Raw genomic sequence first — 17,084 nt, forward strand, 5'->3', positions numbered from 1 at the left:
ATCTTTTGTACGTAATTCTTATGCACTTTATATGCTTTTTTTAGCCGACTGTGAAGCCAACAAAACTCGCTAAATTTAACCTTAAATGTTATGTTTTCCTGTCTTTCCTTTTACTGCCATAAAAAGCTCAGCAATATTATAGTGTGGCATTTGAAATAACAAGCAATATGCCTCTCATAAATTGGCTATAATCACTTTGTCATTTCTAAGGGACCACATTGCTGTGCACGTTTGGTATTAAATGGGTTATGAGGATCTACAAATAATACACATTTTCAGATATTCTGGGCTTGGATTTGTTTGAAAAAAAGACAAAGCAGAAATCTCACTGTTCCGACATCTCCAAGATCAGAGCTATAATTGTTTTGTTGCATTATGAATTATATTTTCTGTAATATGTTTCAGATCTTTTATCTTTTTTTTTTTTTGTTTTTTCTGAAAAGAAATGTCGGAACATTTTTTTTCAAGCTCACTAATTGATAGTCAGTAGCAGTAGGCACAATTAATTTAGTGTTTTGTATGCATGTTATTTTTTAATTGAAATTGTATAAATTTGCTGAGAATGTCTCTTATGGGAGATACAATTTAGCCGAGCAAGTTTAGCTGTGCATGTCGTGTGTTTCGTTGTTTAGGATCTATGTATGTTCCACAAAGAGAAAATTGCCAAGGGGACTTGTATGGCATCATGTACTGAAGGGACGTTAATGAAATACATGTGCAATACTGAATATGAAAGAGCAACAATTACAGATAAAATAAATTTGCATTAAAAAGATTATGATAAAGCCGTTTAAATTATTATCTAAAAAAGATATGAAACAAAAAATCCTCTTTTGTTATTCAGACTGTAAACCATTTTTAAAAAGTTTTCCAATGTATATCTATTATCAAATTTGCTTCGTTACCGTGATATTCTGTGTTGCCAATTACTGCTCTTGCAGATGGATAACATTCTTGCAAAACTGCTGCCAAATAGTGATCTGGATATGTGCATGCACCTGCTTTTCAATAAAAGATATCAAGAGAACAAAGAACATTTGATAATATAAGTAAATTAGAAGTTGTCTAAAATTGTATGCTCTATCTGAATGCCTGTTTTTGCACAATTCAGGCCTAGGGACAGATTGCTCACGCTTCTCTAATGTGTAACAATAAAAAGCAGATTTATTCAAGACAGAAAAATCTTTTTTTTTATTTTGTTAGTTTTATTGTTTTTGACATTGTATATAAGTTTCCAATGATGCATTTAATATTTTGGTATATTTTATATATTTTGTTAATATAATCTACTCAGTCACATGGTTGATTACAGAGCTCAATATCAAGGATGTGGGGGACATTGATGGGGACCTCATCTTGCTCTAACCTTAATTAATTAGCAAATTAATAAATTATTTCATTACTATGTTTTTTTATGTTTAAACCCTCACCCTTCTCCTTGCTCTGTGTAGAGCATTGGACATGTAACAAGATACTACTTGGTAGATTTATGGAGATGGTACCTTTGAGGTTGAGGGGTAATGAAATGAATAGGGAGCACCCCCTGAGAACTGGTGAAATGACCATTAATTTAGCTCAGGTTTATATTTTTCAAAGGGACCTTAAACAGGTGCATGGTGCTAACCTGGCTCTGGTTGAAACACAAAGTTTTGAGGTCATTCTACATATTGCTACATAGTTGTATATAGGGTTGTTGAGTGTCCAGTATTTTAATGGACAGTCCAGTATTTCAATGGGTATTCCAGATAACGTTATGTAACATAAATGTGTAACTTAGTGTATTGGGTCTGGTCTGAGGTCTGATGTCAGCATTTGGCTGTCGAAAGCAACAGGACCATGGTATCTTTTTTCCAGGATCACCCACTGATTTCTGGTGTTGTTGTAAGGCACAGCTAGCAATCTTAGTTGTACCTTTAGTAAACTTCAGCTTTTGTAAAGTTTTAACTCATTTAACTCATTTATATATTCACATAATAAACCTACAATAGTTATTAGTTTAAAAAAAAAAAACTGTAACCTTATGGTTGCCAGAATAGACTCATTGCAAAGCCATATTTAAATATTTCTTGATAGCATTAATTTCCTTATCATATTTCATTTTGTATGAGTTATCTTTCTTTCATTTAGCTTTGATTGCACCATGTACATCTAGGTTGGGGGGTGAATCTATGGCCCAAGGTGGCACACATGACAATTTTGCTGGCTCCCCACCTTTGGGTACCACCATGCTTCTTGGTTTTATTGGCTGCAATTTTATTAGTTAATCAATTATTTCTCTTTTTAATCAATACTATGGGGCGATTTTCTACAGTGGATCATGTCCGCCGCACATCGATAAATGCTGACAGCATACGCTGTCTGCATTTATCATTGCACAAGCATTGCTAGTGAAATGCTTGTGCAATACCGCCACCTGCACATTTGCTGCCTATTGGCCGCTACCACGGGGTGTCAATCAACACGATCATATCCGATCAGGTTGATTGCTGTCCTCTGCCTCAGAGGTGGAGGACGAGTTAATGAGCAGTGGTCTTACGAACGCTGCTTCTTAACTTCTGTTTCAGGCGGACCTGAAGTGGATTGGGTTGGAAGCAGCATCCGCTGCTTCATAAATTGACCCCTATATATCAGCAAGCAATCTTTCAATGTTGATACAAATATTATGGGTATAAAAGAAGAAAAATAAGTTTGCTTAAGTTTCACTTTAAATTCATATACAAAAGGTACCATGGTCAAGTACTGGCTCATTTTGCTGTCTGGGTCCAAAGATGTAATGATACCTCCCCAAACTATTGATCCATTACACTCTAAACCCAACCTTAGTCAGCAGTCTCAGAGATTAAAGCTCATTAGATTGAAGTTTCACACAAGTGGAAGCTGACTTGCAGTTTCTAAACCCATGTGAGAGTCATTTTTCCAATAAACACTATTAGCCAATATATCTGTTCTTCCTATGTGGTGCCCCTGTCAAATGCTGCCTGGGTGCCATGGTTCATGTTTGCACCAGGGGGAGTGCCAAGGTAACTATAAGTAATGAATAAAGGGAGAACACAGGAAATGTGTGAATTATATCACTTTTATTAACAACTGGTGCTAAACAAAGCAATGATTATACTTTATCTATCTATCTATTGGGTACTTATAGAGCAGGGAACAGTCAATGTTTGACAGTGTAAAGACCCTGGAGCTGGGAGTGATTTTATTTAAATAAATCTGTTTCTACGATATCCCCGCTCTTCGTTTATTGCTTCATGGTTGGTCCGGCCACCTGTCTCTCCAACTAGGAGCTCACAGTGATTGGTTGTTCCACGGACAATCTGTTTCACCTGACGCTCCCACCATCTGTAGCTGTGGATTGGTCTCTGGAGTTCTGGTTTCTTATCCCCATTGGTCTGTCTGGCGGGCGACTAAGGTTCCGCCCTGTTCAGTGAGGCATACGTTTATGCCATAATCCTTGTGAGTACCCTGACATCAGTGTGTGCTATTCCCTGTATCTCTGATGTTTTACAACGATACTGTCCCATAAGGCGCCTCTCTTTTCTCTGCTTCTACAGATTTATACAACCACTTCCCTTTAAGAGTGCTGCCGTCTACATTGTTTGCTGGATGATCCAGGAACTCTGCCTACTTTGAAATTGTGTTTAAGCTGCATCTCGGCTATCAGCTGTGCGCACCTCCAAAGGATTTTTCCTTCCTTTTCTTCACTTATAGAGCGCATACTAATCACCCGCGAGGGTCTCAAGGCGCTATAAGCAACACATAGCTTTGATTGTTAATGGCTTGTTAGTTTCTAAAGATGGCATTCACTGGCAGGGAAGAAAATCACAGTCATCACACACAGGAGGAACTCAATCTCATCAGGTGACAAACACTTTGTAGAAGGTGTTCAGTCAAGTTTCATCTCAACAGGAACAGTTCAGGTTCAGCACTGTGATGATACCCAAAAGCAACACTGAACCAAACTTTCAGTCTACATCTCTCACTCTCTGCTTGCATGGTGTCAGAAAAACAGTTGTGACTCTCCTGCAGCTATTTGCCCCTTCCACAGAATTGCACAACTAACCTTTTATTACAAGACTGTGGAAAAACTATTAACAAACAGTGATGTAGCTCGCTATTTCCTGCAGTTAGATTAATGATTCATAATAAAGTTAGTTTCTCATAGCGCTATGCAATACTGAAAGCCTATATTGTTTATGTCATGTGAAGAGCAGGAAAGTAAACAAAGCCTTATTTCCAAGGCCTTAGCTGGCCCACAATTATATGTGTTCTCTAAAAGCAACGTTTTAAAGGGATATGAAACAAAAAAAAATATTTTGTGATTCAGACAGAGCATGCAATTTTAAAAAAGTTTCCAATTTACTTCTATTATCAAATTGGCTTCATTCTCATGATATCCTGTGTTGAAGAGATACCTAGGTAGCATCTGAGCACTACATGGCAGCAAATAGCGCTGTCCTCTACTGCTCCTGTAAAAAGATAACATTCTTGCAAAACTGATGTCATATAGTGCTCCAGAAATGGTCCGGCTCCTAATCATACATCCCTGCTTTTCAACAAAAGATACCAAGAGAACGGAAAAAATTGATAAAAGAAAATTGGAAAGTTGTTTAAAATTGCATGTTATCTAAACCATGAAAGAATTTTTTTTGAGTATTTATATCCCTTTAATAGGAACAATTAATACATTAAAGAGACAGTCTAGACCCAATACTTATTATTTATTACTTGTTGTTACATACCAGACAAACATCTTGCAACGCTTCCACATCTATAAGCTGTAAGAAGTGCATGAAGCTTTTAAATAATCATCATTTGTTAGCAGCAGAAAACAACCACCAAGCACCGCCCAACAGCTTTCTTCATGTCCAGTTAGCTGCTTTCTTGTATGATAGTTTAGTAGTGGATGTTTAATATTTTTCAGCAGGTGCGAGTAGGAAACTTATGCACAAGTCAATCGTTTTTGGAGAAACTTAACATACCAAAATATACACACAATAAGTGGGCGGAGCTTGGCTGTCATTTTTTGCTCCTAAAAACAGATTATTTCAATGTTTCATGTACTTCTTACAAGCTTATAGATGTGGGGCCAGTTTCAGGATGCTATGGTATGTAACAGTAAGTAATCAAAATGATGTATTGGGTCTAGACTGTCCCTTTATCTGTTTGAATAATTATTTGTGCATGCAATCTCTTACAGTTGCACAAGGCACATTACTGAGCCAGCCCTGCTATGGGCACTCAAGATAATTTTGTAAGAAGATTATCCCCTGTTAGGACACTCTCAGATTGAGGTTCACTATCCTTGAGGTATTTTATTGGTTCTGAAGATTAGTTACTTCTTAGTCATCTGTCTTCTGGAAGTGCACAACAATTACGTACTGATGGCTCTGTTTCTAAACAACTGTATCATTTCTCGTTTCAGGAGTCGATGATGTGTTTGTTTTTATAAACACGTACCGGCAGGCTGATCAGTTCCGAGACCCTCAACTCCGTATGATTCATACTGTGCAAACTGCTGGGAAAGCAACGTTTTTCACCTCATTAACCACTGCATCAGCTTATGCTGCAAATATATTTTCTCAGGTCAGAAACTCAATAACTTTAAAAAATTTTGATGAAGTGGTCAGAATGTACTGGTAGAGATTGAAGTATGTACTGATACTACAAGAAGACATTTAACCCAATTACCTGTGTCAAAGCAACATCTTCTGGCATCCAAGGGGTTAAAGAAGCAAATCTAACAAAGAGTGCAAAGGCTACAGGTTGGGGGGAGGGTCTTAGTAATCAAGTCAGATAGTAACATCAGCAATTTACTAATATAGTCTGGGTCACCACTAAAAATAGCAAATAAAATACCAGGTACATAGAACAAGCTAAAAGGGACAGTAAAGTCAAAATTAGATGCTCATCATTCAGATACAACATGCAATTTGAAACACATTTTCAGTTGACTTCTGTTATCTAATTTGCTTTGTTCACTTGGTTTAAAAGTATACCTTGGTAGGCAGCTAGCTGCTGATTTCTTGGCTGCATATATATATGCCTGTGCTCATTGGCTAAACAGATGTGTTCAGCTAGCATTAGGGTTTCCACCTCAGGCATATTTTCTGGGACAGTTATGAGTTACACATGTTGCAGGGTGTGCAGCGAGAAACCTGTATAGTGCTTCTAAACTGCACTATTCATGTATCCATGACTCTCTCTGCACAACCTGCAATGTGTAACAAATAACTGTCCTGGAAAACATGGCAAATTTAGCAACCATGGCTTGTTCCCAGCATTTCATTGCTGCTCCTTCAACAAATTATGCAAAAAGAATGAAGCTATGTTGATTAAGTAAATTGGAAAGCTTTATACAATTGTATGTTGTTTCTGAATTACATTAACACTGTATGAATAATGTCAATACCCTGTGAACATCACGTATAGTGCGTATGCAAGAAGCACAATAAAAATACACATATGTACATAATGTATAATGTATGGATAAGAAGACTGCTTCATACAGTGTTACAAATATTCACATCTCTCCTTTTTCAACTAATTTACAAAGAGAGAACTTCCCTTTTAAGTAGATATTTGGTTGCAGATATTTTTTTCTTTTAACTCAAACCATTGCCATTCCAAGATGTTAAAGGGACATGAAACCCATTTTTTTCTTTCATAATTTAGAAAGAGCATGCCATTTTAAACAACTTTCTAATTTATTTCTATTATTTAATTAGCTTCATTCTCTTGATATCCTTTGCTAAAAGGCCTATCTAGATAGGCTCAGTAGCTTCTGATTGGTTAATGCAAATAGATGCATTGTGTGATTGGCTCACCCATGTGCATTGCTATTTCTTCAACAATGGATATCTAAAGAATAAATCAAATTAATTAATATAAGTAAATGTTGTTTAAAATTGTATTCTCTATCTGAATCATGAGAGAAAAAATGTGGGTTTAATGTCCATTTAAGATGAATTAACAAGTCTGTATGACTTTACCACTCCCAAGCATTTTAATTAATTAAGAAGCAACACTGGAGTTTGTTCTTTGTTTTTTGTTTATTTCCATTTTTTTCTTTTGTTTTTAAAAAATTATTAGAAAATGTATTTATCAAAAAAAATTGATTTCTTTGTAGACATAGTTCAAATTATTCATATTACTGTATATTATTGTCACTTCGCTCTCTAAATATCTTATGACTGTCATATAATCCTCTAGATCAAAGAGCTGATGTAAAATTCCATTTGTTTACCTCATCAGATACTTGCTTTACACTTAAAAAAACATGGTATTGGTGTTTAAACTGATAATATATACATTGTTTTTGTATGGCTAACTCTCCCCATAGACACAATACTGAGAATGCCCTTAGCTGTAGGTTAGCATCACATTTTCACATCACTCTCTAGACTAAATATTATATAGTTGTCACATGACCCTCTAGATATCATATGGGTGTCACATGACCCCTAGATATTATATGGTTGTCTCATAAGCCTCTAGATATTATATTGCTTTCACATGACCCTCTAGATATCATATGGCTGTCACATGACCCCTAGATATTACATGTGTACATATGGTTGTTACATGAGATTTTAGCTATTATACAGCTGTCACACAACCCTCTAAATAACATATAATTGTCACATGTACCCCTAGATATCACATGTTAGATGTAAAAATTTCCATTGCTCATTTTGCCAGACATTTGCATTTGGCTTGACAAAAATGGGGTGGGTGGTAAAACATTAAATATATACAGTACTTCCCTGACTAAAGCTATTGTAATATGTTCAGTATATTTTATTTGTTTGTTTTTGCAAGGGAATAAAATATGTCACATGACCCTCTGAGGATACCTTTAGCCATAGGTTTGCAGAACCTGCTTTAGTCAGCTAGTATTATATTTCTAGACAACTTCATAACTACAGAGACTGGGAGGTTTTGGGCTAATGAAAACTTAAAGCTGTGAGAGTACTTCATCCACGTCTAAAGAGCTCACTGACAATAAGACACCCTTCTTCATAGACACAATACAACACAACATAAAACAGAAGATTTTAGAAATTGTGCTGGTAATAAAATAAAAAATACTTTCTTATGCTGGAGCACATTTGTCTATTCTCATCAAGAAACAGTGAAAACCCTAAGAGAGACTGAGACATTTAGTTTTCAATTTTCCTTTCCTGGTTCCTAGGAGAGAGCCCACGCATTAGATAGGTTGTGCAGCTCTAATGACCATTAATGTCTTCTGGTCAGTAGGTCAATTTATTTTCATCACAAAGTGAAATACAGTCCAATAAAGTTAATTTTTACAGCACATGAACACATTTAACAGTAATTGACAGTAAATGTTAATTTCTGGCAAGAGGTTAAATGATTCGTTGCTTTGCCCATCTACTTTAGACTATTATCTTATCCCCTTATTTGCAGATTCCAGCAGTTCACGACTTTGGTTTGTTTATGTCACTGATTGTCTCGTGCTGCTGGGTGGCTGTTTTATTTATCATGCCTGCTGCACTGGGAATTTGGAGCACATATATTTCGCCTCTGGAGAACGCCTGCCATACCAGGTCAGTTAAGAGTAGTCAATAAGAAATGATGTGTTGCTTTTTCTGCAAGATATGATTTTACCAAAAACAGATCATTGGTTCAACGTATGTGTATTACAAGTGTTTATCTTGTTAGTGTGATGTTCTATGTTATATGAAGGTGTTTGCCACAGTCAGCATGCAGTCACACTGCCCACTGCTAATTGCACCTGCATTTTTATTTTTTTATATTTGAAAAACTTACATTTGTGGTGGCACATTGTGTTTTTGTGGTAGTACACTTTACATTTGTGGTGGTACACTGTGCATTTGGGATGGGACACTGTGCATTTGGGATGGGACACTGTGCATTTGGGATGGGACACTGTGCATTTGGGATGGGACACTGTGCATTTGGGATGGGACACTGTGCATTTGGGATGGGACACTGTGCATTTGGGATGGGACACTGTGCATTTGGGATGGGACACTGCATTTGTGGTGGTACACTGTGCATTTGTGGTGGTTACCTCTGCATTCATGGTGGTACACTGCATTTTGTGGTGGTAACCTCTGCATTCATGGTGGTACACTGCATTTGTGGTGGTACACTGCATTTGTGGTGGTACACTGCATTTGTGGTGGTAACCTCTGCATTCATGGTGGTACACTGCATTTGTGGTGGTACACTGCATTTGTGGTGGTACACTGCATTTGTGGTGGTACACTGCATTTGTGGTGGTACACTGCATTTGTGGTGGTAACCTCTGCATTCATGGTGGTACACTGCATTTGTGGTGGTACACTTTGCAATTGTGGTGGTACGCTGTGCATTTGTGGTGGTACACTGCATTTGTGGTGGTAACCTCTGCATTCATGGTGGTACACTGAATTTGTGGTGGTACACTGTGCAGTTTACATGTTATTAGTAGCATTTTATTCTAAATCGTATAAAAACTGTGCAGCCCTTCATCATACATAAAATGTCAAAATTCATTCATTTTGAACAATTACGCATTTCGGTTTTAGAAATAACTTTAAAATTATATTGACAGTTACTTCCATTATTCTTCAACTTCCTAAAATGTTTTTTGCTGATTGACAGATTCTCTGTATCTGGAGAATAAATGCATTGACACAATAATGCTTTTAAAACGGTGAGCAGCAAGTCTGCTCATTATTTCTTTTTTCAGTTCACAGAATTAAATACAATTTGCTACTTTAATTACCAGTAAAGCAACATTACTTTGCCACCATGTTACACCCAGGATAGCCTTGGGGCCACAACATCACTACTAATTTTGTGGCTATATTAATGTGGTCAATTTCTTCCAAGTATTCAATCTCCAGTTAATTCCTGAACATTTGTAAGAACTATTAAACTCAAACAGGCTGTTTATACTGTAAAATAAAGCAGTTCCACCTTAAAAAAACAAAAGACAATTAGTGGTGCACACTTGTGAATCTCAAACAAATGTACACAGACTCTATATAATACCTATGTAGAGTCCAACATAAATCTACTTTCTTAATCAGAAGTTGATAGATCCCTTAACAGAACACTCATAGTGTAGATCTGCCTAAACTACAAATAATTTAAGAAGACAGAAAGTGAATTAACATAATATTGTAAAAGTATACAGAGGAATCCGATTAAGAAAGTGAATCCAATCCAAAAGGAAGTGGGTTTAGGAATCACATTAACCAAGTTGGAACAAGGTGCAGTGTAAAAAAACATCTGGACCAAGGTGTGAATCACAAAATATAATACTCTGCACTCTGGTGAAAAATATCCCAATAAAGGGATATAAAAGAACGCTGATGTTTGAAAAGGAAAACAATATACAATGTAAAACCAAATATTGTACTTTTGATATAGTAGATCAGATCTACTGTGTTAGTCCTGTTTACTGTCCATATGCTGGTGGTAAATAAGGAATAAAGATGTCCTCTTAAAAGGAATAGTGAATCAGGCTGCTCCTCTTGATCCCAGAGAGTGTGGAACAACTGTTGAAGAAGAATAGAGAGAGGGCGCCACAATAGCGTGATATCGTCTGGAATGCAGGTACAGATAAAAGTAGGTATTATGCTTACCAGATGGTGTGGCACTGTACTGTGACCAGTGCAAGAGAGCAGGCTAGCACTTAACAGTGGCTAGTACACTGTAGGAGCCAAGCTCCAAAGGCACTTGTCCTAGTTGCAACTTGGTGTTTATCTCCTGTTGTCTGGACTTCAGGTGCTGCAAAGGAGTAATCTTGTGTGTGTTGTTCCGTTGGTATTGATGAACCACAACACAGACAACTTCAAATAAAAATGACTTTTAATACTTTATGACACGTTTCTCAACCTACAAGGGCTGTTTCATCAGATAATACTTCATATTAAAAAATATAGATCTTATTCAATTCATCTTAAAAAAATCACCAACATGTTGAAGCCTCATAACCTGTTGCTTTTCATTCTAAGGGGTAGATTTATCATATGCTGTCGGCATTTATCATTGCGCAAGCAGGTCTTGTGAACTTCTGGTGCAATGCCGCCCCTGCAGATTCCTGGCTAATCAGCCGCTAGCAGGGGGTGACAAATTTGATTTCTGTCCGCCGCCTCAGAGCAGGCGAACAAGTTATGGAGCAGCGGTCTTTGTGACCCCTGCTTCATAACTTCTGTTTCCGGCGAGCCTGAAGGCTCGCGGGGAAACAGGGGCATCAAGCGCCATACGGAGCTTGATAAATCAGTCCCTAAGTCAGCACTTACTCATAGAACTGACCCTATTGATATTTTAAAATACTTTCAAACCAACCACCTACTATACAATCAATTTTGATCAATTACCTACTACATGTGAATTATCCCAAAATAGGTTATTATACTCTTAAAAATGCTTAAAAAGTACATAGGCCAATGCTCATGTGAGTTCAGGAATAGAGTGCAAGAACATATTTATTTATTTATTTATTTATAAAATATTTTACCAGGAAGGATACATTGAGATTTCTCTCGTTTTCAAGTATGTCCTGGGTCCACAAAACATTGCATTGATACAATAGGGTACAATAATACAAAAACAATATTAATACATAACATATGCAGAATTTAATGAAAAGAGGGGGTGTATCCCAGCGCCAACTAAACCTTGTGTGCCTGAGACGGTGATACCTAGCTACCACCAAGTATGAACAGAAATGCAAAGGGTGTACTCAGGTGCCAACAATACGGAGGCTAAGGTTAAAATAAAGGTTTAATACATATAACTAATATTACAACATTAATATTACAACTGCATGGATCCACGCTAAAAATATAAAAACAATGATCTAAAAATCTAAAAACAATCTATCTCTGTGGTGAGGATCAAACTGTTACAGTGTGTCCCAATGTGTTACAGTGCGTCCCAATGTGTTACCAAAGGAAAAGGATCAGAATTGTGAAAGTAAATAATATACAATAAATAAATGTCCAAGTGAGCTTCAGAAAAAATCCAAATATTCAATCGTGAGTGTCTGTGTTACCCCAATCTTGTCTGGGGTAAAGAATCCAAAACAGTGTGTAGTAAAAATATATAAAAAATTTTAAAAAAAAAATGAAAAAATGAAAAATAAAAAATAAAAAATAAATGAAAAATAAATGTTACAAAATATGTATGGGGTGTCCTAAAAGATGTGTAATCACAAAAAATGTCCAAAAAATATCCAAAAAAATCCAAAAAAATCCCGTGAGTGTCTATTTATTTATCCAATGCTGTCCAGTGATCAAAAAACAATAAGAGTCTTGATAAAGGCCTAGGAGAGGCCGAAACGCGTAGACCTGGTAAGCACTATTTCATTAGGAGGATACTATTGGAAAGTTTTTACACATTGTGTCTTATCTCTCTCTTCACAGGTTTTTTTGTTTGGGAGCGTAGTTTTGCATGTTATTACACATTTTGCAGTTTGGGCCGAGCCCGTCTGGGCATTGAATTAATTATTTTTTGATCACTGGACAGCATTGGATAAATAAATAGACACTCACAGGATTTTTTGGGATTTTTTTTGGATATTTTTTGGACATTTTTTGTGATTACACATCTTTTAGGACACCCCATACATATTTTGTAACATTTATTTTTCATTTATTTTTTATTTTTCATTTCATTTTTTCATTTTTAAAATTTTTTTTTTTATATATTTTTACTACACACTGTTTTGGATTCTTTACCCCAGACAAGATTGGGGTAACACAGACACTCACGATTGAATATTTGGATTTTTTCTGAAGCTCACTTGGACATTTATTTATTGTATATTATTTACTTTCACAATTCTGATCCTTTTCCTTTGGTAACACATTGGGACGCACTGTAACACATTGGGACACACTGTAACAGTTTGATCCTCACCACAGAGATAGATTGTTTTTAGATTTTTAGATCATTGTTTTTATATTTTTAGCGTTGATCCATGCAGTTGTAATATTAATGTTGTAATATTAGTTATATGTATTAAACCTTTATTTTAACCTTAGCCTCCGTATTGTTGGCGCCTGAGTACACCCTTTGCATATATGCAGAATTTAACATAGAACAGGTAGGAAATATAAAATCAACCATGACAGGTGCATTTTGTTTTGAGATATGTAGAGAGGGATCTCTTAAAGGATTTTAGGCTTGGGGAAGGTTTGAAAGTGTGCGGGAGGTCGTTCCATAATTGTGGCGCTCTGTAGGAAAAGGAGGATCGAGCTGCTTTCTTTTTGTATTGAGGCAAGCTAAATAATGTGCTGGTACTGGATCGGAGGTTATAGGAGGTGGGAATAGCCGGGGAGAGCATTCTGCTCAGGTAGGGTGGGAGCTTTCCAGAAAGGCACTTAAACACAAGGCAGGAAAGATGGAGGGTGCGTCTGGATTCCAGCGTCAGCCAGTTTAGTTCTTTTAGCATGTCACAATGGTGGTCCTGTAGTTACATTGTAGCACAAAGCGGCAGAACGAGTTATACGAGTTATATAAATAATGTAATTATAGAAAGCATATAAACAATGATCATTTGACACATACCTTCTTTGTCAGTATGTAGCATAGAAGATGTGAGAAGACCGGGAGGTGATGTGATAGGTAGAGGCTATTTAGGATTTATAAATTGCAAACCAGAATGTCATGTGGTTTCAATCAAGAATGGGATATTTCCTATTTTAGGGAAACCCCAATAAATATATTTTTAATTATTACTGAATTTTCACTTAATATTTCATAATTTTTATTAATGTGGTTTGATTGTTGTGTATTTATTGTAAATGATCAGGGATGTTTTCTGTTTGTTATGCCCTGTTGTTTCTTTTCAGATTTTTAATTGATTCAGTGTTTTCTGAAGCATTTTTATGTCTATACTAACCTATTATGGGATTACTACTGTACATGTAGTAAGTAATTGGTCAGAATTGTTTATGTGTAGTAGGTAATTGGCTGGAAATTATTTTAAATGGCCAATTGGGTCAGTTCAGAAATATCTCTGAGTAAGTGTTGACCTAAAGTGACACATGTCAGATTATGATGTTCACACACACACTGGACTAAAAAATCAGCGCAACAATCACTCAGTGTTCTGATTGAACCTAGATATAATGAATGATAAGTATATATATATATATATATATATATATATATATATATATATATATATATATAGTATCAGATGCTATTAAAATATATATTGATATCGGAACATATGTCAGAATAGTTAATTAAATACTGATATTGTTGCTACATCCACAAGTGAACAATTGTAAATGCAACCATTTACAGAAATATAGCAATGAGAGTTATGCAAATAAAGTCCAGAAGGAAAAATGTGAACAGTCTTACTGTTGATAGATGAAATCCCAGGAAACTCCTTAAAAAACACACAGATGCAGCTACTCCGAAAACGCTGCTTGTCTTGCAGCTGTAACACCAGACACTTCACTCCAAAAGGAAAGTGCAATCTGTGAAAAAAAGGGCTCCAGATAGTGCAATATTGTTTACAATATGTAATATTTATTAACACAATAATTCTCCAGGTACTCACAATATATGGCAAATAAACGTTCACATAAAGGTATCTTTAAACTCCTGGTTAAAACGAGTCCACATGTAGCTAGCACACGCTCACAGGAAACAGACCGTCAATGTACCTGGTTGGCGTGTGACGTCAACACCTGAAAACAGCTGATTCTGTTCCAGCAAGGCTTGCACACACGGTCTCACAAGATCACTGAGGCAGTGATCTTGTGAGCCTGTGTGTGCAAGCCTTGCTGGAACAGAATTGCATTGCCCCAAAGAAATCAGCTCTTTTACCTGTAAAAAAAATACAAACAACCCCCCCAACAGTAAAACCCATCACCCACACAACCAAACCGCCAAATAAAACCCTATCTAAATAAACCTAAGCTCCCCATTGCCCTGAAAAGGACATTTTAATGGGCATAGCCCTTAAAAGGGCATTTAGCTCTTTTTCCTTGCCCAAACCCCCCCAATCTAAAAATAAAACCCACCCAATAAACCCTTAAAAAAAACCTAACACTAACCCCCGAAGATCCACTTACAGTTTTTGAAGACCGGACATCCCTCTTCATCCAAGCGGCAAGAAGTCGTCCTCCAGATGGGCAGAAGTCTTCATCCAGACGGCATCTTCTATCTTCATCCTTCCAACGCAGAGCAGCTCCATCTTCAAAACATCCTCTTCTTTCACTGGCTCTTCAAGAATGAATGATTGGAACAGCCAATAGAATGCAAGCTCAATCCTATTGGCTGATTGGATTAGCCAATAGAATTGAAGCTCAATCCTATTGGCTGATTGCATCAGCCAATAGGATTTTTTCACCTTTAATTCCGATTGGCTGATAGAATTCTATCAGCCAATCGGAATTCAAGGGACGCCATTTGACTAACATCCCTTAAAGGAACCTTCATTCTTCAGTAGCCGTCAAGAGAAGAGGATGCTTCGCGGCGGATGTCTTGAAGATGAAGCCGCTCCGCGTCAGAAGGATGAAGATAGAAGATGCCGTCTGGATGAAGACTTCTGCCCGTCTGGAGGACCACTTCTTGCTGCTTGGCTGAAGATTTCTCCCTGCTTCGTTGAGGACTTCTGCCCGCTTGGATGAAGACTTCTTCCGGCTTGATGAGGATGGATGTCTAGTCTTCAAAAACTGTAAGTGGATCTTCGGGGGTTAGTGTTGGGTTTTATTAAGGGTTTATTGGGTGGGTTTTATTTTTAGCTTAGGGTTTGGGCACTGGAAAAGAGCTAAATGCCCTTTTAAGGGCAATGCCCATCCAAATGCCCTTTTCAGGGCAATGGGGAGCTTAGTTTTTTTAGCTAGGATTCTATTTGGGGGGTTGGTTGTGTGGGTGGTGGGTTTTACTGTTGGGGGGTTGTTTGTATTTTTTTTTACAGGTAAAAGAGCTGATTTCTTTGGGGCAATGCCCCGCAGAAGGCCCTTTTAAGGACTATTGGCAGTTTAGTTTAGACTCTGGGATTTTTTATTTTGGGGGGGCTTTTTTATTTTGATAGGACTATTTGATTAGGAGTAATTAGTTTAAATATTTGATCATTTCTTTTTTATTTTGTGTAATTTAGTGGGGGTTTTTTGTAATTTAGTTAATTGTATTTAATTAATGTAATTTATTTAATTCTAGTGTAATGTTAGGTGTTAGTGTGAGGCAGGTTAGGTTTTATTTTACAGATAAATATTAGTTATAGTGTAGCTGGCTTAGGGTTTATTTTACAGGTAAGTATTTAGTTTTAAATAGGAATTATTTAGTTAATGATAGTAATTTTTATTTAGATTTATTTTAATTATATTAAATTTAGGGATGTTAGGGTTAGACTTAGGGTTAGGTTTAGGGGTTAATAACTTTAGTATAATGGCGGCGGTGACATTGGGGCAGCAGATTAGGGGATAATAATATTTAACTAGTGTTTGCGATGCGGGAGTGTAGCGGTTTAGCGGTTAATATGTTTATTATATTGGCGTAGATGTCCGTAGAGGCAGAGTAGGGGTTAATAATTTTATTTTAGTGTTTACGATGCGGGAGGGCCTCGGTTTAGGGGTTAATAGGTAGTTTGTGGGTGTTAGTGTACTTTGTAACACTTTAGTTATGAGGCAAGCTCGTAATACCGGTGATATTGAAGTCACATTGAAAAAGGACTTTTTGAAAGGTGTTGTAGTTACGTTGCGTTACGGCCAAAAAAGTGTGCAGTACAGTTATACCTGCAAGACTCGTAATACCAGCGGTAGTGAAAAAGCAGCGTTATGAGGCTTTTTCACTCATAACGCAAAACTCGTAATCTAGCCGGAAGGTAGTTATGAATACTTTACACTTCAAACTTCTACACATAGAAAAAAAAAGTTATTTTTATTTTAAAATATAGATTTCTGTATACAGTATATCTGATTTTTTTTGTGTGTAAAATATATTTCTATACTTGTATATCTATATGAATATATACAGGTACAATGATATTTCATACATACACACATACACACTCATATATGCACATTATAGCCCTTTCCAGTCAAATACCTTGTCATATACCATATTGTTTTTAACCC

General features: G+C 36.6%; 1 protein-coding gene across 1 annotated transcript in view; it reads left to right on the plus strand.

The window, feature by feature from the left end:
- The window catches only part of DISP3 (dispatched RND transporter family member 3), a 284,421-nt gene that overhangs the window by 116,137 nt on the left and 151,200 nt on the right, over positions 1 to 17,084 (plus strand). Inside the window, exons 5-6 of the mRNA XM_053690067.1 lie at positions 5,426 to 5,586; positions 8,431 to 8,570. Coding sequence (XP_053546042.1) covers positions 5,426 to 5,586; positions 8,431 to 8,570 — 301 coding nt within the window. The remainder of the gene's footprint in view (positions 1 to 5,425; positions 5,587 to 8,430; positions 8,571 to 17,084) is intronic.

Source organism: Bombina bombina, chromosome 8, assembly GCF_027579735.1.
Source record: "Bombina bombina isolate aBomBom1 chromosome 8, aBomBom1.pri, whole genome shotgun sequence".
In the NCBI taxonomy this organism is placed as follows: domain Eukaryota; kingdom Metazoa; phylum Chordata; class Amphibia; order Anura; family Bombinatoridae; genus Bombina; species Bombina bombina.